The 21,210-nt window shown below is 39.6% G+C and overlaps 2 protein-coding genes across 3 annotated transcripts; one reads left to right on the top strand and one right to left on the bottom strand.

Moving 5' to 3' along the window:
- The first annotated feature begins 315 nt into the window (after positions 1-315).
- On the top strand, positions 316-17,240 carry FAM162A (family with sequence similarity 162 member A). 2 transcript variants are annotated; one of them, XM_002758738.6, is made up of 5 exons: positions 316-430; positions 7,966-8,088; positions 9,306-9,414; positions 12,265-12,373; positions 14,666-17,240. In XM_002758738.6, the coding sequence occupies exons 1-5, from the start codon at positions 397-399 to the stop codon at positions 14,756-14,758; spliced, it is 468 nt and encodes a 155-aa protein (XP_002758784.1). In that variant the 5' UTR covers positions 316-396; the 3' UTR covers positions 14,759-17,240. The 2 variants fall into 2 exon arrangements, with proteins under 2 accessions (XP_002758784.1, XP_035129933.1); XM_035274042.3 differs by having other exon boundaries at positions 316-582.
- Positions 17,162-20,844, bottom strand: WDR5B (WD repeat domain 5B). Its single transcript, XM_054246045.2, has one exon. The coding sequence runs from the start codon at positions 20,272-20,274 to the stop codon at positions 19,282-19,284; it is 993 nt and encodes a 330-aa protein (XP_054102020.1). The 5' UTR covers positions 20,275-20,844; the 3' UTR covers positions 17,162-19,281.
- Positions 20,845-21,210: the final 366 nt, after the last annotated feature.

The following is a 21,210-nucleotide window of genomic DNA, read 5'->3' as shown; positions in this document are numbered from 1 at the left end:
CACACTGGAAGAACAGCATACTGGAATACTGGTTTATCTGGTGTATTCTGGGAGTTTACAGCTCAGGAAAGTTGCACATTTCCCTTCTATTTCACAAAGCTACTTCCGTGGATGCATAACCGCTAAGGCAAGGGCCCACGGCACCACACTCCACAGAACCATTCACGAGGCTGACTCAGAACGCGGCGCTAGGGACACTAGGATGGCACCGCCAGTTTCCGGCGCTTAGCGCACGTCCCGCACGCCCTGCCCTGGCGCAGGCCCGCCCACCGCGTCTCTCGCGCCTCGTCCCCTGGCGCCGCCTGCGTCCTTCCCACTCCACCGCTGGGTGACATTGAGCTCATCAGCGCCACCGCTCCTAGCGAAGTTCTGTGCTCGTTGGCGGAGTAGGCGGCCATGGGGAGCCTCCGCGGTCTACGCCTGGTAGCGGGTGAGCTGGTCGGGCCTTGGGAGGGAGGGGAGCTGACCCGGCCGCTGCGGTCAGGTAGCCTTTCCAGGCCCCGGAGTGGCTCCTTTCCATGACGCACTTTCTCGGTTGCTCGGAATCCTGCCTCTTTAGTGGCAATACTGGGAGAGAACTAGGTGAGCAGCTGCTGGTAGACACTGGAGACTGCCCTTGAGTTACCCTCATCCCGGGATCTCCATCCACTCAGCTCCCACCAACTTAACGGCCCATGTGCCTTCCCTTCTCCACATCCCCGTCCTCAGCCTGCCCTGAGGTCAGTCTGTAAGGCACTTGCCAACTCTAGACCTCCCCATTACCCATTCATTCAGCTTTCTACCTTAACCTCCCCCATCCATTGCTCTAATTGAGTCTTCCCTCTTCTCCCTGCCCCTTCTTCTCTCGAGTTTATCCCTGCTCTCAGAAAACCTCCAGTCTGAAGTTTCCCACTCATTAAATGTCCAATTAGGCCAAGGATTTAGGTCTTAGAGAATAATAGTAATTGTTTTCTTAAAATGGAGGATACCTTACTTTTAAACACCTATACAATTAATTGATTTGAATTTCTTGGAGAAACGTGTATCATTGCAGGATCTGCAGTTTGTTTTGGTGGTAGACATTTGTAAGGTGACTGTTTTGGACTTAGGTAATGAAAGCTTAATTCTTTTCTTGGGGCAACCCGCAGAGCCTTGGCATAGTAGAGGTTGAGAAATCAGAGGGCTTGCATTTTGACTCTTTTCTAGGTACCAGGGATCTTTTGTTCAATGGCACCACATTATTAAAAAGTTGTTGGCCGGGCGCGGTGGCTCACGCCTGTAATCCCAGCACTTTGGGAGGCCGAGGCAGGTGGATCACGAGGTCAAAAGATCGAGACCATCCTGGTCAACATGGTGAAACCCCGTCTCTACTAAAAAAAAAAAAAAAAAAAAAAAAATTAGCTGGGCATGGTGGCGTGAGCCTGTAATCCCAGCTACTCAGGAGGCTGAGGCAGGAGAATTGCCTGAACCCAGGAGGCGGAGGTTGCGGTGAGCCGAGATCGCGCCATTGCACTCCAGCCTGGGTAACAAGAGCGAAACTCCGTCTTAAAAAAAAAAAAAAAAAAGTAACAGATGTGTGAGGCAATGATGGAAATAAAGGATTATATTTAGGAAGTGTCTTGAAGAAAGGATGAGTTTGGAGATACTGAGTAAGGAAGGACTTAAGGATTTTTTAATGTTGAAGAATACGGAAGTGTTGCCCCATTGTCAGAAATAAGAAAGTTGGAAAAATAATCAGAAATGCCATCAAAGATTTATGCTAGTTTGGCAGAGAAGATGGTGCATTATTGAGTAGGTTCAGGTGGCACTGAGTTATAGGTGGTGAGAGGTTGAAGACCTGAGGGCAAAGGAAGAGTGAAGTTATGGAGATAAAGATAATGGGAGCAGTTGGAGTGGAGTTGATTATTAAAACAGAATGGAGGAGTCCTTCCACAGAATAGAAGCAAGGACTTGGAGGCATGACATTGGTGTAAATAATAGGAACTGAGAAAGAAGACATTAAAGAAGATAGGTCATAGAGGTTGGAGATGAAGTGAGAATATGGTGGCACAGTGTAAAGGAGGGATGGAGTCCTTGAAGAATGAGATCAGTAGAGTCAAACGACCACAAAAATGGGAAGAGTAGAGTCAGAAGGGCTAATGATGAGAATCTGAACAAAAGTATTCATATGACTAGAAAGAGGTCCCTAATGTTGGTAATTTTAGTAAAATGATTGGAGAAGGAAACATCGTGGCAAAATAAAGTGTGGGTGATGAAGTGAAGTAGTAGATACATGCCATTTATTCAATCATTTGACCTCTGATAAAAAGGAAATTACAGTTTTATTAATAGGACCTGTTGAGAACAAGTGAGTGCTTTTTCCAAGATAGGGGACCTTTAGTGTTACTGTAGTGTAATGAGACAGAATTCTCATCAACTACTGGTAGAAGTATAAATTGATTCAGCCTTTCTGGAAAATAGTATGGATGGATGGATGGATGGATGGATGGATGGATGGATGGATATAGATATAGATGTAGATAGAATCTTAAAGAGGTTCACACCCTTTTACCCTTCACTTCTAGGATTTTGTTCTAAGAAAATAATCAGAAATACCATCAAAGATGTATGTAGAGAACTGTTAATTGAAACACCACTTATAATAGTGAAAAATTGAAAACAAGTTTAGTGCATTATTAAATTGTAGTTATAGCTGTGTGTTGGGTGTTATACAGCTATTAATAGTATTAATATCTTGGAAAGTATTTATGACATAGCAAGATACAGTATTATCTGATTATGAAAAATGTATATATTGTATATAAGTATAGGAAACATTCTGAAAAGAAATATTAATGCACCAAGTTGTTATCCCCAAGTGGTGTGATTGAGTGCTTTTATTTTTCTTCACATCTTTTTTTTAATTTCCAAATTTTCTGTAATGAGCAAGTGTTACTTTTATAATTTAAAGTTTGTTTTACAAAAAGTTTTACATAACAACGTGGTGTATATCAACTTGGTGGTACAAAGTTTTTTACATAATAAGACCCCATCTCTACAAAACAAATTTTTTAAATTAGCCAGACATGGTGTCATCCGCCTGTAGCCCCAACTACTGCAGAAGATGAGACAAGAGGATGGCTTGAGCCCAGTTCAGAGTTACAGTGAGCTATGATCGCTCCACTGCACTTTAGCCTGGCTGACAAGTGAGACCCTGTCTCTTAAAAAAGAAAATCAGTTTTTTAGTTTTGATTTTAAAGATGAGGTAGATAACATTTGGCAGGAAAAAGGCAGTGGAAAATAAGGATAACTTTGGTACAACATCCCTCAGGAGAGGGATCACAGATGGAAAGCCTCACTACTTAAGAATGAAAGAAGACTGGTATTTCTCCAAGCCTGCAGGGAAGAATGAGAAAATGGATGGATATAGGGAGTCTGTTTCGGTCACAAAGCCCAGGTCAACAGCTACGGCCTAGAGAGTTTCAGATAGCCACTCTGGGAAGTTGGTTGTAACATTGATTCTCTGATTCCCAGATATGGTTGTATCTCCAGTCACATCACCAATGGTTTTTTCCAAGAGGACCTTGAGAGATTCTAAGAAAGAAAAAGCATCCCTACCTTTCTCCACTGTCTATCATGGGGTTGGAAAAGATATTTATGGAAAGGAGGGGACTACCAGGAGAGAAGCTGGTACTTCAACCAGCATCACCCCAGCTGACCACTATAGCCTCCAGCTAGCAATAATACTTCTAAGGCACTGGTTTTCAAATTATGGGTCCCCCATACCAGCAGTGTCAACATTACCTGGGCAATCATTAGAACTGCATTCTCAGGCTCAGTCCATACCTACTATATCAGTGGGGTCCAGTAATCTGTTTCACAGTTCCTCCAGGCAATTTTGGTAGATAAAAAAGTTGAGCCTTTACTCTTAAGATTAGCCATTTGACAACCAGAGCCTTAGAGACAGCTGTAAGGCTTCAACTTAACTTCCTGCTAAGACCCTGGAGATACAGAACTGGTCAGCCAGGGACAAGCTGCAAGTGCAGCTAGAGGGTTAACAGGCTGTTTTTCTTTTTTGTTTGTATGTTTTTAATTGTGATCCACCAGAGGATGGAAAATTTCTAGCTTGGATGTCTGGTCAATATATTATGTCTCTTTGAGATACAAAATGAAGGTCTTAGTAATGATATTAAAACTTGTTTATGCTTTCGTTGTTATAATTGCAAAATAAAAGCCAAGACCACATCAAATACTTCAGACATTTTTTTAGTGATAACTTTTTAAATTTTTTAATTTAATTTAATTTTTGAAAGAAGGTCTGGCTCTATCACTCAGACTGGAGTGCAGTGGCACGATCTCAGTTCTCTGTAACCTCCACCTCCAGGGCCCAAGCCATCCAGTGCCTCAGCCTCTTGAGTAGCTGGGACCACAGGCACATGCCACTGCGTCCAGCTAATTTTTGTATTTTTCGTAGAGATGGGGTTTCACTATGTAGTGAAAGCATGTAAAAATAACATCTTTAAAAATATTTTTTAAGCAAGACTTCGCCTTTTAAAAAAATATTTTTTACATTAGTCTATTCTAATATCTATAAAGGATAATATTTGTATATGTTTTAATCAGCATTTATACTGTAGGGAGGTAAAGTTACTAGCATACAATATGAAGTTGTAGTAAGGAAAAGTTGGGAGATATAGTCTGATGTAGGTGAACCTCTTATGTCTCCAAGTCCTTACCCCCCATGTCTACCTCAAGTACCTCTCTGGCGTCAAATTCTGCTTGTCTTCCTGCTATTCATTTAGTTCTGGCCGTACTGGCCTCCTTTTTATGGGCTCTAGAACCCTGTTAGGGTCTTTGCATTTATAGTTTTCTCTGTTTTGAATATTCTTCCACTAGATAGCTGCACAGCTCACTCCCTTGCTTCCCTTCAAGAGTGACATTCTCACAGAGGAATTCCTAACTATCCTACATGAAAATTCATACACAGCCCATTCTAAACACATACTTCATGTACCATTTTTTGTTTCTTTCTTTCTGGCACTTAGTATCTAACATATGTATAACTTTCTCCCCAGTAGAATGCAAGTTCTATTGGCACAGATTTTTATCTTTTTTTGTATATTGCCTAAACAATGCCTGGCATATAGCAAGTACTTTTTTGAATGAATTAATATCTCCAACATAACACTGATGTGACTGTAGTAGGTGTACATGTTAGCATCTAGAATTTCCCAAACTGAGCTAACTGAGAGGAGGTTTGTCTTCTGTTCTCCTAAACTGCCTTTGTTCTAATTAGGAGGGATGGGGAAGAACAGCTGTCTTGGGAAATTATTATTGATTCTTTTTCTGTTTAGAGAGCAGAGTCCTAGCTTGCTGCCTGTTCCTTTTGTAAGTGCTTGCCAAAGGAGGAATGGGACAGCACTGTGTGAGATGGAGCCTTGTAGGTCACATTAAACCAGTGGTTCTCTGGGGAGATGAAAAAGTCCTGGAGATGGATAGTAGTAATAGTTGCACAGCAATATAAATGTGCTTAACGCCACTGAATTATGCACTTAAAAATAATTAAAATGGCAAATTTTGTGTTATGTATATTTAACCACAACTTGGGGGAGAGAAACTCCTAGGTTCTCAAAGTATAGTCTGGAACTAGCAGTAGCAGCATCACCTAGGAACTTGTTAGAAATGTGAATTCCCAGCTTCTATTCCAGAACTGTGGATGCAGAAACTGGAAGTAGGCAGCCTCATGATTTGTGTTGTAACAAGTCATTCCTCAGATTCTGATACACACTAAAGTTTGAGGATCACAGCATTTAATAATTGTGTCTTAATCCTGAGTGCTATGAAAATCTATTGAAGAGTTTCATAGACTTTTCCCATGCCATTTAACTGTATAATTAATTACCTTTGTCAGAAATCCCGACCACATTAGGGATAAAATTGAAAAGTGTTCTAGAAGTGTTTTATGAAAGGTAATGTTTTACATAATGTTTCAAAAAACATTAAACTTAACTGAGAGCCTTCTGTGTTTCAAGCATCTTACCAGATGCTCCCATATTTGTTTTTCCATTTAATGCTCAAATCAGCTTTAGTACGAGAAACACTGCATTATCCACATTTTAAATGAGGAAATAAGGTAAAAGCAATTAATTTATTTCCTTTCCAGTAGGTGGCACTAACGTTGTTTTTACCAAACCCAGGTAAAGCTTTCTGGAATTACAGTCCTAGAAAATGAAATAAATGAGGCCTGTTATGAAAGAGATCATGTGGCAGGTAACCACAAATAGAGGTTCCAACTTGACAAAGATTTAAATATCTTATAAGAACTATTTGCCAGTGCAATTATAAATAAGTGTATTTGTGCCTAATTTTATTTTTTTTAAAGCTTAGGTGATTATAATTTCATCTGTAAAATGTTTAAAGTATGGTCTCATTAAAATAATATATATCTAAAAAAATAAATAAGTAATAGCCATTCTGACTGGTTGTGAGATGGTATCTTGTTATGGTTTTGATTTGCATTTCTCTAATGATTGGTGATATTACTTTTTTTTCCATATGCTTGCTGGCTGCATATATGTCTTCTTTTGAAAAGTGGCTGCTCATGTCCTTTGCCCATTTTTTAATGGGCTGGTGGTTTTTTTTTTTTGTAAATTTTAAGTTCCTTAGAGAGCGGGATATTAGACCTTTGTCAGATGCATAGTTTGCAAAAAATTGTGTCTCATTCTCTAGGTTGTCTGTTTACTCTGCTGATAGTTTCTTATGCTGTGCAGAAGCCATTTAGTTTCTGCACAGATAAAGTTGAATTTATTAGATCCCATTTGTCCATTTTTGCTTTTGTTGCAGTTGCTTTTGGCATCTTCATCATGACATCTTTGCCCATTCCTATGTCCAGAATAGTATTGCCTATGTTGTCTTCCAAAGTTTTTATAGAGGTTAAATGGTATTTATTAGGCATATAGTGATCATAGTTGAAAATGGGTGATGGGTATATAGAGGTTTTTAATACTACTCTCTATCTGTGCTTTGAGTTCAAGTTTTTTTTCCCAAACAAAAATATAACATTTTCTGAGATTTCAGTTTTTGAAATACACAACTCCTACAGCACAAACACAGTGTTTACATTTCAAGTTCTTTGTACAAAAGATGTGTGCCATTTTGACAGAATACTGTTGAGATCATGATCTAAAATACCTGTTAGAACTGAAAAGAAACTCTTGGAATCTGGTCTCCAAATTACATTGCATTATGACATAAATAAAATATGGCTAGACACCAAGGTTTAACCATACATAAAAATACTAATTCTCAGCTGGGTGCAGTGGCTCACACCTGTAACCCCAGCACTTTGGGAGGCGGAGGTGGGTGAATCACCTGAAGTCAGGAGTTCGAGACCAGCCTGACCAATATGTAGAAACCCCGTCTCTACTAAAAATACAATATGTAGAAACCCTGTCTCTACTAAAAATACAAAAATTAGCCGATGAGTTTAAATTTTCAAAATAAACTACATATATTCTTATAGTTTTAAAATTATATATAATTCAAAACTACATCTAAAACTGGTTTCTAATTAGGGACTTGTGGCTTGGAAGGAGTAAGGCTTTCTAGAGTCACTTGCTGACCCCTGCAGCCCCTTAACCAGTTTATCAGCATAGTATTGGCAACTCGGTGACATAGTTTATCACTTTTGGGAGGTTACTAATCTTTACCTAAACAGCCCCCAAGAGCCACTGTGATAAGACACATGTGAGAAGTACTTGTATAGAATTTACAGCTGATAACATTTTTATGTTGTAAATTCTTAATTTCCTAATCAATAAAACATTTATATTTTAAACCAGCATCAAGCACAGCACTTTAAATATAGTATTATGTATCTTATATATAGTAAATTCATTTCCTAGATGAACCAATTTTCATAAGTAAAACATACTTGCAGGCATTTCTCATTTTGAGAAAACATCACATTTTCTCTCTCTCTTTGAAACATTTTTCTCTCTTTTTTAGGAAACTGTTTTAGGTTATGGGAAAGAGATGTTTTCTCATCTCTAAGGCTTACCAGAAGCTCTGATCTGAAGAGAATAAATGGATTTTGCACCAAATCACAGGAAAGTCCCAAAGCTCCATCCCGTAAGTTTTTATTTTTTCTATATATGGAGTAGGTACCTCCCAAAGAGTAGGAAAACTTGGAATCTAAAGAACCTGAAAGAGAGAGTTTCTTACATCCTACCCTCTCATGTAGGGAGAACACACTGTGTTCACATTGTGCATGTGCACATGACCAGTATGAGTACAGCATGGGAGGCCTGATGGAGGCTCATGTTTCTACATCAGACCTCCCGTGTTGTGCTTATATTGGTCATGTGCACTTGCACAGTGATTTCTTCATTTTCAGCATTTGTCATTTTCATCTCCTTCTTGCCTCTAGGTTTGGACTAGAGCTCTCTCTAGGAGTGTGGATGCACCAAAGTAAATAGTAATCCAGAAATTATGTTTTAAAGAACTCCAAAGATGAACCAAATTAAGATATTATGCATTAGGTAAAATATAAGCATGGTCTTCTTATCACCCTTACTGGCTCTCTTTTTGCACGGATTTAGTAGTATTCATGTTCTTTCCTTCCTCAACGGGGTCTTTTCCTGTCTTTAAAGTACTGCTGTTATTTTAGTCATCCAAGTTTAAGGTTCTTCGTGACTCCTTCCTCTTTGTCTTAACCAGTCTCCAAATTCTTTCAGTGATCCCCAGACTGTCTTCATCTCTCTTCCCACTGCTACAACTCTGGTTCAGACTATATCCCCTCACCCTTGTATTACAGTCTCCCTTTTGGACTTTTTTCACACTCTACTCTGTCCCCCTTTTCTCTCTCTATACATTGTACAGATAAACCTTCATAAAACATTAATTTCTTCCTGATTCAAAATGTACCATAGTTCCCTAATCAAGTCTAATCCCCTTAACCTGGCATTCAAGGTCCGTTAAAATATGATAGTACCATACAAACTTTTTCTTAGTCTACTGAAGTCAGACAAGCTCCTCACTGTTCCCATCTTGGTTCACCCTTACTTCATATTTTTGTTCTTGATGTTCTTTCAGTTTTCAATGGGTAAGACTTATATTAGGATATAATGCTTTTATTTTACCTCAGTCCCCATGAAATTTTAGAATCTTATTTGGAAAATGAGGCATCCTAAGAAATTCCATCCAAATAAAGCTGTAATCAACTTGAAATTTCTCATGTTTCTGTTTAGTGACTAGTTAAAAAGTACTAATAGCATTAATAGCATTTTTCTGTTGTTTGAGAGTTATAATCTCAAACAAGTAAGATTTCTTTCTGGTTTTTCTCATAGGCATTTACACCCACGGAGTGCCTTTACACAAACCTACGAAATGGGAGAAAAAGGTCCTGATATGGTCAGGTCGCTTCAAAAAGGAAGATGAAATCCCAGAGACTATTTCGTGAGTGCCGAATTTAGTATTATAAGCAGCTTTCATTTCTCACTGATCTGTTTTAAGGGAAAAGCAGTGCCTCTGAGTTCCAGCTGTTTAAAAGTTTTCAACTTTTTTCACTTTTCCAGAAGTTTTATCTTTGGTAAGTACTTGGAATAAAAACAATGCTAGAAAACCTGTGTCTTATCTTTGATATGTTACATAGTGAAAAACTGTCAGGTACTCTGAAGTCAGTTGAGTATTTGATTCATCTCCTAGCTACAGAAGTGTGACTTTTTTAAGTTTGTTTTTAATCTAGATATATAAATTAAGTACCACTGACAATAAGTAGATTCCCCAAAATCCACTTACATACTCACACCTTAGGCATAACAATATTTAAATGCAACACTCTCTTTCTGGAATCCAGGAAAGAGTGCTTCCTGTCATCAGCTTTCTTAACCCTAAGGGAAGGGATCTTGGCTGGGATCTTGGAACTTTTTCAGAGTTTGTAGATGATGAGTGCAGGTTCTTCCAACCCAGTTTCTCAACACAGTACTGTTGATATTTGGGGCTCGAAAATGCTTTATGGCAGGGGCTGTTCTATTTGTTGGAAGATGTTTAGCAGCATCCCTGGCTTCTGCCCCCTAGATGCCTGTAGCATTGCCTCAGTGCTGACAACCAGAAATGTCTCCAGACACTGCCAAATGTCCAAGTGGCACAGTGGGCGCAGGACGGGGGGATTCCCTGGTTGAGAACCCGTGCCCTAGCCTCATGTTAGAGACCCCAACTGACTGGCATCCTGGCTAAAGAGAGATTCTGAGAAATAGATATCTCCCCTGTGAGGCATCATCCTATTCAGGGACAGGGACTTTAGACAAAGCTCCTCGAAGTTCCCTGTCAGCAAGAAACTATTCCTGGATCTTCTGGTCTTCAGTTTCAAGTCATGATTGAAAAAGATCTGAGCTCATTCAAGATTTCTTTCTCAGGGAAATATATAGAGTTTACTTTTTCTTTACAATAGCTTTAATAGAGCTTTTCTGCTTCTGCCAAATTAAGACCACATTAGCTAGAATTATTTCAGCAGGAAAGCCCTAGTTTTTCTTAGCTCAAATCATGTATTCTTCTGGGAAATAAGAGAATACTGGAAATAACAATGGCATAAAGTTCTTGCCTATGCCCTAATTCTTCCTGACTATACCAGCAGAAAATACTCTGGCATATATCCATGGCCCTAACAGATGCTACATAGGCTTTGCTGTAGAACACCTTCCTCAGTCTGCCTAGTAGTTGGTTCCAAGATCCCCTCAGGCCCAAAATATGGCCTCATGAGTCACTCTAGAAGGGTCTTTTCTGGGCCTGGGCAGCCATTTATCCTTGTACTGGTAGTTCTGAACAGGCACTGCTTAACTTGCCCATTCCTATTACTCCCTATGGGATGGATTACTTTTCATGAGGATCATGGCACTTCAAATCCCATAGAATACCGTCAACATGGGAAGTCAGTTTGTGGTTAGTGGAATCTCAGATGCTGCTAACTGACCAATTCAACGGTCCTTAGCAGTTGTCTTGGGTTCCTGCCAGCCTGCAGGCCCAGCTTAAGTACCTGAAGAACCCCCATCCACATGCTGCCTCACAGATTCCAGCTCTTACATCACACATCGTACATGCCTTCAGCATCCACCTCGTTCTACCTGCAACACCCAGACCCTTTGCCTCCTTCCAAGCATTCTTAAAGTACTCCCCAATTTTAAAATTAATGTATGTTAAATATCTCAGAGGAAAGAAAGCACTTCATTCCAATCAGCTAGAGATAATCACTTCGTCATTACACCTCTGCTGAGAAGGCCAGAGTTTCTTTATCCTGGGCCCCGTAAGGACAAGGTTCTGCCAGACATCCAGGTAACAATCATGACCACCAGGTGTGGCAATGCATGCCTATAGTCCCAGCTACTCAGGAGGCTGAGGCAGGAGCATCTCTTGAGTCTAAGATTTTGAGTCCAGCCTGGGCGACATACTGAGACCCCATCTCTTTAAATAAAGTAAATAAATAGAACCGTGACCCACTGCCTACCTGCAAAGTCACCAAAGTAGATTGGCCTTCTCTTTAGACTCTTTTATGTTAAGCCTCTTAGCTTTCACACAAGAATGATGAACCAGTCATCAACTTTTTGTTAAGGCACATGGATCTGTATTGAGTGCATAGGTTAGTGCACGTGGGCACTTGCCAAAGACCACAATCTCAAGTTCACTGTCACTCAATTTTAGAAACATTACTTTAAAAAGATAAATAATAAGGAGCATTGCTTAAAGAATCTTCCTACGATTTTAGATATTCTCAAATCTATTCCAGGTTCAAGACAGAGCAAAAAGCTGGGTATATGAAGCACATTAGTTAACTTTCTCCAATATTTATCTTTTTAAATTGTGCTTTATGTTGAAACATAATGAAGCTCATTGTAGTATCTGTTGTCAAGATGTTTTCAGACTATGACTAGATCACATAATGTCTTCTTAAGAACCGCAGGGAGAAACAGCTACTGGTTTGACTTTTAGCATTTATAGGCTGCTTGGAAACCTGAGAGCCAAAACTGGGGTCCACCTTAGCAAATGTAGTTTAATATACCTTGCCGTTTTTTCTTCGTTCTTGACTTCACTTTGTTTTCTTCTTACTTTTGTACTTAAGTGTATACCATCTTGCTGTGTTTTATATATAAATGAGTTATGAAAAATGCCTCATCCTCCCCAAAGTCCTGAGATCTCTAGGTCTCCCTATTTATATTTATAGACACTATTACACTTTGAATTCATACACAGAACTTTTTATCCTGCGCAACTTCAGAAAGGGAAAAGTTAATAACTTTCTCTCATGATCTCTAGGTTTGAGATGCTTGATGCTGCAAAGAACAAGGTCCGAGTGAAGGTTAGCTATATAATGATTGCCCTGACAGTGGCAGGATGCATCTTGATGATTATTGAAGGCAAGAAGGTGAGAAGGGGGTTTCTTCTCTATCCACTGTGTATGTTCTCCACCAAGAACCTAGAAGAAATCAGGAATTGACCCTTGTATTTACCCTCTGAGAAGAGGAGGCTACTTTCTACATTACATGAGAAAAGATAAGCAAGAAAATAAGACACTAGGAACAAGCCTGGGATATCACGTTTGGGGATAAAATAGCAAATCCTAACTTTGGCGTGATGAAGAAGGACTACACTCATTTTGTGTAACGTAAATTTAAAAAGTATTTCTTATGACATATCATAATGTAAATTAAGAAATATGACACTGGCATATTTAATGACCCATTGCATATTTATAGAGTGGTGTCAGTACCGAAGTATATTTATCTTCACCATAACTGCCTTCATCATGGTGAACCTTCTTAGCTTTATTTGAAGCTCAGCCAAACAGGGCCTTATGTCTAAAGACCACAGCTCCTAAGCAGTACATAGGAATGCAAGTCCAGAAATCTTTAGCACAGAATTTAATTAATAGCTATCACTAATTGAACACTCACTGCATTCCAGGTACTTTCTAGCTGGTATCTCATCTGAACCTCACAAAAACACTGTAAGATAGATCTTATTAGGACTTCATTTGTAGATGAGGAAAACTATAGCTTAGAAAGCTTTAGTAACTTGCCCAAGGCCACACATCTCCCTAATGGCAGAGCCACAATGTGAACGTAGACCCAATTTGGGTAATAATACAATTGCTCCCATTTATTGAGTGCTTATTATGTAACAGGTACTGTTAAGCTCATTTAATCACCCCAGTAACCTTAAGAGGTAAATAGTTTTCCCAAATTCACACAGCTAACAAGTGGCAAGATAAAAATTTAGACCAAGTTTGCAGGTTGTCAAACTTATACTATCTTGCTATTAAGCTATAGTTATTTGTATATGCAGCAGCTTTGGTCAAATTCTTCTTTTAATTCCAAGCTTAATTCTGTATATCACAGATTCCATGTGGAAAAAGATGTCTTATAATTATTTAAAGATACTGAAAAGGTCATTCTACAAACCCACTCTTAACTGACTTTCTTATGCTCAGTAATTCCAGAGTGAGGAAATATACTTTTGGCTCTCTTTAGTCTTGCAGTTAAATGGAAATACCATTTTAGGCTGACCTCGTGGGAGTACGAAGGGGCAAATGTGCTGACCTGGGTGAAGTTCTCTTGAAAACTGTACCCATCCCACTTCATTTGTCTTGTCTTCCTCTTTGACCTCTCATGCGTAGTTCAGATTGAAACCAGCAGAAACGTGGACAGGACTGTGAGCTTCTAGAATTCTGAGAAATTTGCATTGCTTTTATATACTCGATTGTCCTAGCTGAGTTTAAATACTCCAGAAGCAAATTATTCACCTGGAATCTCTTCTAGGATCATCCAGGGGTTTATGTACTTTAGAGAGTTATTTTCCTGTTCTATACCATAGAATTGTAATATTTTACATTTTATGAAATTTCCATTTCCCTAAATGCTACTGGAATGGAGAACTTTTGAACTTAATGATTTGGAAGAGAATAATTAGCCATTGTGTATTTGCTCTCATCAACTTTCCTTTCTCCTCCCCCTCCACATACCTAATTCTTTTACATATGAAATACACAGAAGAAAATACGAGCTCAGTGTGCTAGTTTCACTTATTTGGTATAAAAGTTTTGAAACTGGCCATACGTAAGCTTCATAGAAATGTACAGTTTACATGGAGAGAAACGAGGGAAGAGAATAGTTGCCTCCCTCACTCAGATGATGGAATTGTAGTACAGGTACTCCTGGAAATCATCAATGGTAGTATTTTGGTAAAGTCTGGGATTCCCAAAGCTGAATGTTTTTGGTAAAAGAAAAGTGAGGAACTAGAAGGGTCTGAGTATGCAGACAAGTTAGGTAAGGAGAAATGGTAGCAACAAAGAAAAGTGAAAGAATCAAAATGGGATAGAAATGACAATGAGGAGGTATTTAGTATAAAAGAGAAGTGGGGTGGAATGAGAAGAAAGTATAAGAGAAAAGGAGAGGATAAAGATTTAAAGGGGCCAGAATGGAAGAAAAAGGAGAGGTGTGGTACTTCTCTCTTTGGCTTGTACGGATGAGCTGCTGTTCTCAGAAGCAGGGTTCGTCCAAGGAAGTTGAAGCACGTGGAGGAGACTACCACGCCCAGTGTCCAAGCAGCAGAGGACTCCATGCCTCTACTGCCCTATTAACCTGCTGTTGTCAGTGCAAGGCAGACACCCTCCCCTGACCATCATACAAATCACCTGTTCAAATCTGTTTTGCTTTAGGCTGCCCAAAGACATGAGACTTTAACAAGCATGAACTTAGCAAAGAAAGCTCGTCTGAGAGAAGAAACAGCTATGAATGCCAAAACAGAGTAGCAGAGGTCTCCGTGTTGGCTGAATTTTGAAAATCCAGGAATTACGTTGCAACAAGCCTGTATTAAAAAGGATGTGGTATGAGGAGCCATTTCATAAAGTATGGTTTGCCCAAACCTTTGCCATTTCTGTATTTCTGCTATAGCAGAAATAAATTTTCTTAAAGAATGATTATGTCTTACTGTTTTGATCCAACTAAACTGTAGCCTCTCAGCCTTTTGGAGAAAAATGAAACAACTTACTTCAACTTGAATACCAACTCATCTTTAGAGAAGCAGGTACTCTATCTTACTTCTCTTTCCATTACCAAAGTAACCTCTCCACAGGCGAACTCATTTCTGAAGAGATAAGGAAGGCCAGTTGAGTATATGGCCCAGATGCAGCTTGGAGAGCCAGCCTACTCAAATGCCCTGGTACTGGTGGGGAGGCTGCCCCCTAACAGCGAGCCCTGACAAGCAGCCAGACCACATTCTGTAATTTTTTTTTGAGACAGAGTCTTGCTCTGTTGCCCAGGCTGGAGTGCAGTGGCACAATTTTGGCTTACTGCAACCTCCACCTCCTGGGTTCAAGCAATTCTCCTGCCTCAGCCTCCCAAGTAGCTGAGACTACAGGCGTGCATCGTCATGCCCAGCTAATTTTTGTATTTTTAGTAGAGACGGGGTTTTACTGTGTTGGCCAGCCTGGTCTTGAACTCCTGACTTTATGATCCACCTGCTTCAGCCTCCAAAAGTGCTGGGATTACAGGTCAGGAATTCAAGACCAGCCTGGCCAACCTGGTGAAACCCCATCTCTACTTAAAAAAAAAAAAATACAAAAATTAGCTGGGTGTGGTGGCACACACCTGTAATCCCAGCTACTTGGGAGGCTGAGGTAGGAGAATTGCTTAAACCAGAACTCAGGAGACAGAAGTTGCAGTAAGCCAAGATCGCACAACTGCACTCCAGCCTGGGCTGCAGAGCAAGACTCCATTTTAAAAAAAAATACTAGTTGCATCAAAGTGCATTTTGCTGTGCCTAATTTATAAAATAAACTTTATCATAGGTATGTATGTATACCAAAAACAGTATACGCAGGGTTGGGCACTATCCAGTTTCAGGCATCCACTGAGGGGTCTTGGAATATATCCCCTGAGGATAAGGAGTGACTACTGCTATATAGCCATGCCAACATACTGGTTCTCAGAGAGTTATGGGAGATTAAAAAGTAAAGTAATATCCATGGCTGTTTGGGCACTTTCTTCCCAAATAAAATACTCAGTAAAATGTAACATACCACCTATGGCTTGGTAATCTATCTGAGGGTGTTCATGGTGTCTGTCCATATATTTCAGAGTAATTGGCTTTAGCTTCTTTATATGTATCAAGTTCTTTGACACTTGCAAACTTAATGTTAAAAAGCATAGTCTCTTGTACATTTTAGATTAGTTTTTCTTGATTATTTTGCGACACCTATGCCAATATTTTAAATATGGATAAATTTTAATGTAGAACTTCTTTTAAAAATAAGTAATCCTCTTCATAGAGCAATGCAACAAAAATATGTTGTATCATGGAGATTTATATTATAAACATAGTAATATTTATGAGCTTTAGTTTAATGAAACCTTTTTTTTTTGAGGGGGACAAAGTCTTGCTCTCTCGCCCAGACTAGAGTACACTGGCATGATCTTGGCTCACTGCAACCTCTATCTCCCGGGTTCAAGCAATTCTCGTGCCTCAGCCTCCTCAGTAACTGGCATTACAGGTGTACACCACCACACCCAGCTAATTTTTGTATTTTTCGTAGAGATAGGGGTTTCACCGTGTTGGCCAGGCTGGTCGAACTGACCTCAGGTGATCCACCTCCTTTGGCCTCCCAAAGTGCTGGGATTACAGGCATCAGCCCTCAGCCATGGTGCCAGGCCAAGTTTACTGAAACATTTTTATTTTACATTTTATTACAAATGTTTCATTAAAGCTCATAAAAGTTACTATGCAACAGGAATTTACACAGTCGTTTCTCATTTGTGTCATTCTCCTATTCAGTAATATATAGTGACTATCTCTTTATGGGTTCAATATCATTTTCTTAGCCCGAATTCCAGACCTGTCCCTAACTAATCCTACTTCTCCCAGTACCCTCACATACCAGCCTTATAGCACTCATACCCTACTAGTAACTCTGATATCTCATATTCCTCAGAATGTATCAAGCAAACAAAACTTAATGAGCACTACTATAAGGTACCATAAACTACAAAAGAAGACAGTTTTGTCCTTGTTGCTTTCAGTTATTGTACTATTTGCTGCTTAATTTCTAGTTTTTTTTGGCATGTTTAACATGTTTCCATAGGTAAAGTGGGCAGAAATCTCTTTCTACTTCGTATTTCCTGTAAGTGCTGTTGAATAAAGTTAATATATAAGGTTATGGTTAGACACTTATTTTTAATCAACATAATGATAATTTTGGGAATTTATTATTAAAATTTATCAAACCAAGCAACTAATGAAGCTGTATCCTTCACTGTCATTCATCAAACATAATACTTGAGTCCCTTTACTGTACAAAAACCAAATAATACAAGAATACAGAGACATACTTCCTGATTCCACAGAGCTTATAATCTGGAAACACAGCCCATGAAAGCATTTCAATACAAATTGGTAAATAATAGGAACAGGAAAACCTAACTCAGTTGTCAACTGTGTTTAGAGGCAGGCAGGCAGGCAGTGGATGGTTCCATCAGTGGTGATTTCTGAACTAAGTTTGAAGCAGGGGCAGGAATAAGTAGGTCAGACACATAACAAAGAGGAGCAGTCTTCATCAGACATTTAGCTTGCCTGAAAATCACAAGCAAGCACAATCTAACAAGTTAGTGAAAGTTTCTTGAGAAACACCATTTATGTTTTGGTTTTAGTTTTTTTCTTGAACTTAAAATTTTTGGACGCTTAGAATGAACCTAACTTTGACTTATTTTTCCAGTTTTTATTCTGTGGACCATTTCATGTCCCATCACATAGGATATTACCAAAAGTGTGCAGGTGGCATCTGGCACGTATCTCCAATCTTCCACCACCATCTCTGGCTTATGCACTTGTTCATCTGATCTCCCAAACCAGAAACCCTGGAATTATTCCAAATTCCCTTGCTCCCCTCTTTTAATCAGTCATCCTGATCCGTCAACTTTACTTCTAAATATTTCTCAAATACACTGATTTTCTAGGATAGTCACTGAGAGGAATGGGAAATTGCCCAGTGACAGATAAATGAAATAATAGGCCTCAAGATTATAAGTCAGTTTTCAAAGAAGACATACAAGTGGCCAACACACAAAAAAGTTCAACATCAGTAATCAGAGGAATGCAAATTATAACCACAGTAAGATGCTATCTTAAACCAGTCAGAATGGCTATTATTAAAGTCAAAAAATGGCTGGGTGCAGTAGCTCATGCCAGTACTCCCAGCACTGAAACGTTGAGGCAGGTGGATGATTTGAGGCCAGGAGATCAAGACCAGTCTGGGAAACATGGTGAAACCCTGTCTCTACTAAAAACACACACATTAGCCAGGCATGGTGACATATCTGTAACCCTAGCTACTCAGGAGGTTGAGATATGAGAATTGCTTGAACCCAGGAGGCAGAGGTTGCAGTAAGCCAAGTTTGCACCACTGCACTCCAGCCTGGGCCACAGAGACTCCTGTCTGAAAGAGTCATGGCAAGGATGCAGAGTAAAGGCACAGCTTATACACTGTTGGGAGGAATGTAAATTTGTATAACCTTTATGGAAAACAGTATGGAGATTTCTTAACTAAAAACTACCATCCAATCCAGCAATCCCACTAGTAGGTATCTACCCAAAGGAAATTATATTTTAAAATCACCTGTTTATCTCAATACTATCCATATTAGCAAAGTTACGGAACCAAACTGCCCATCAACAGATGACTGGATAAAGAAAATGTGGTGTATATACTTATATATACATATACACATATACATACATACACACCACAGAATACTACTCAGCCATAAAAAAAGAATGAAATCATGTCTTTTGCAACATGGATGGACCTGGAGGCCATTAAGTGAAATAATACAGAAAGTTAAAAAACCACATGCTCTCGTAAGTGGGAGATAAATAATATGTCCACATGGATTTGGACAGCAGAATCAGACACTGAAGACTTCAAAGGTGGGAGGGGGTGAGACGTGGGGAAGAATTTACTGGGTACAACATATACTATTTGGGTGAGGGTATACTAAGCCCAGATTTCACCACTATGCAATATATCCCTGTAATAAAAGTTAAATGGATGTAAATCTATAAAAATTACAAAAAAAAAAAAAGTTTCTAAAGAAAGACGAAGTCAGAAGCTGAGTTCCAGATGTGCTTTTTCCACTATCTCATTTTCTAAATGTAGGGTATGAATCTCAAAATTTAACAACTGACAATTTTAAAAATACAAAAACTGCCAAAATAAAAGAAACCATCTTTTTAACTAAGTTTCTTGGCCAACTTAGCTATACTACTTGATTTCCAAAGGGATTAGTGGTTACTCATCCACAGTTTAATTGTTTTGTCATTTTCTAATGCTGCTGATGCAATGAGGTTTTCTGTAGGATGACAAGCTGCTGAGATCACGACATCTGTATGGCCTTGTAATTTCTGTACAATCTCTTTGGTCTGAAGGTTCCAAATGTAAACCAGGTTATCCTCAGAACCAGACACAATCCACTTTCCACCAGTAACTGAAAAATTGGCAAATATGCAATATTTCTCATTCTTATGACCAGTGTATGTTTTCAGGCATCTGCCTCTGGTATAATCCCATAGTTTAAGAGTATTGTCCAAAGTTGCAGTGAGAATATATTTACCATTTGGAGAAAATTTTACAAAAGAGACAGGAGGGTTACCGTCATCAACGAGCGTTTTTAAACACTGGCCTGATGCAGCATCCCAGATTCTACAGAGGCCATCATAGCTACCTGACACTATCAAGGACCCACTACAATTAAAATGAACAGCAGAAACTGGGTCAGAATGAGCAGATAAAGTCTTGAGGCAGTTTCCCGTTTTTACCTCCCATATTTTTACAGTCTCATCAAAAGATCCTGAGATGATAAGGTTGGATGGCGGATTGAAGTTACAACAAAAGACATAATTACTGTGCCCCTCCAGTGTTTTCAAACATTTTCCAGATCTCGCATCCCATAACTTTAGAGTTTTATCATCTGAGGCAGAAACAAGACGACTGGAATCTGATGACCAGGCAACATCCGATATTTCCAGATTATGACCATAGAGTGTTTTCTCGTATTTTCCATCATATGCTCCCCAAATTATGATTAGCCTATCAGCAGAAGAACTTGCTAGCCATTCTCCATTAGGACTAAACTTAACTGATGATACTGCTTCCGTGTGCCCCACGAGAGTACATTTGAGAGCATAGTTTGGGTTTTCAGGCACTTCCTTGCTCTGACTGGCAGATGAGGAGGGGGCCAACTGTGCTTGGGCATCTCCTGACTCCTTCGTTGCCATGTCTCTGGAGCTCCAAGTTAGCAGGTGTACTAGGTGTCCAGCCCTGAACCAGGCAGTCCAGTACTTTGGCTTTCTGCCCAGCAAAATGAAGATAAACACATTTGATTTTAAAATGTACGATTCTGAAAGCTTAAAATTTATGGACAGTCTTTAAACTGTGTGATATACTGAATCAGCAGCACGGCTTGGACTTCAGTTTTTCATCTTTTTGTTAAGTACTTGAGAAATACTGTTAGAAGGATCATGTGCGCTGTCAGCAAGTAGGACACAAATGTTCGCCATTCCGTTAATGTATAAAGCCTTCAAAGCACGGGCAGCGTGAGGGAGACCCTTTAGAGAAAGCATTCTTTCACCGCCGCCGCCCTCCCCTGCTCCAAAACGTTTCAGAACGCTGAGCAACCCTACCAGTCAGACTAGGTACTTGAAGATGAATGAAATGCCGCTTTTAGCGGATTTCAGAAGCTAAAAGAAAACCTACAAAAGCATCCAAACTGGAAGCGCTAGCCTGTCGGCTACTTTTGCACGTACCAGCAGGTTTGCACAGCCGCATCGGTCTCCAACAAAGCCGGAAAAGAAACCTGGCGTCTGTACAAAGGAAGTCCCTCCTACGGCTACCGAGCTGAGATGACCAATGGAAGAAGGCCATCTGTCCCTGCGCAAAAGGAGTCGTCGCTATTTCCGGTCCCTTTCGCCCCGCCCTTCAAATGCAAATGCGACTGCGTTCTTGGTTGAATGCGTTAGCTGAGCAGGGTTTGTCCCAGACCCTACTGGCTAGTGTGGGAAGCTGTGGATTGTTATTTCAAAGGCCATTCAAGGCTATGACTATAACTAGTTATGTTCTATTGTTCATTCATGTTCTGATATTAACATGTAGTCCTAACATTGTAGTCCCTAGGAAATTAGCACTAAGAATGTCAAGTTTGCTTGCTTGGGAGG

This window comes from Callithrix jacchus, chromosome 15 (assembly GCF_049354715.1).
Source record: "Callithrix jacchus isolate 240 chromosome 15, calJac240_pri, whole genome shotgun sequence".
In the NCBI taxonomy this organism is placed as follows: domain Eukaryota; kingdom Metazoa; phylum Chordata; class Mammalia; order Primates; family Cebidae; genus Callithrix; species Callithrix jacchus.
The sequence above is the reverse complement of the archived record's forward strand: the minus strand, read 5'-3'. Positions and strand labels throughout refer to the sequence as shown.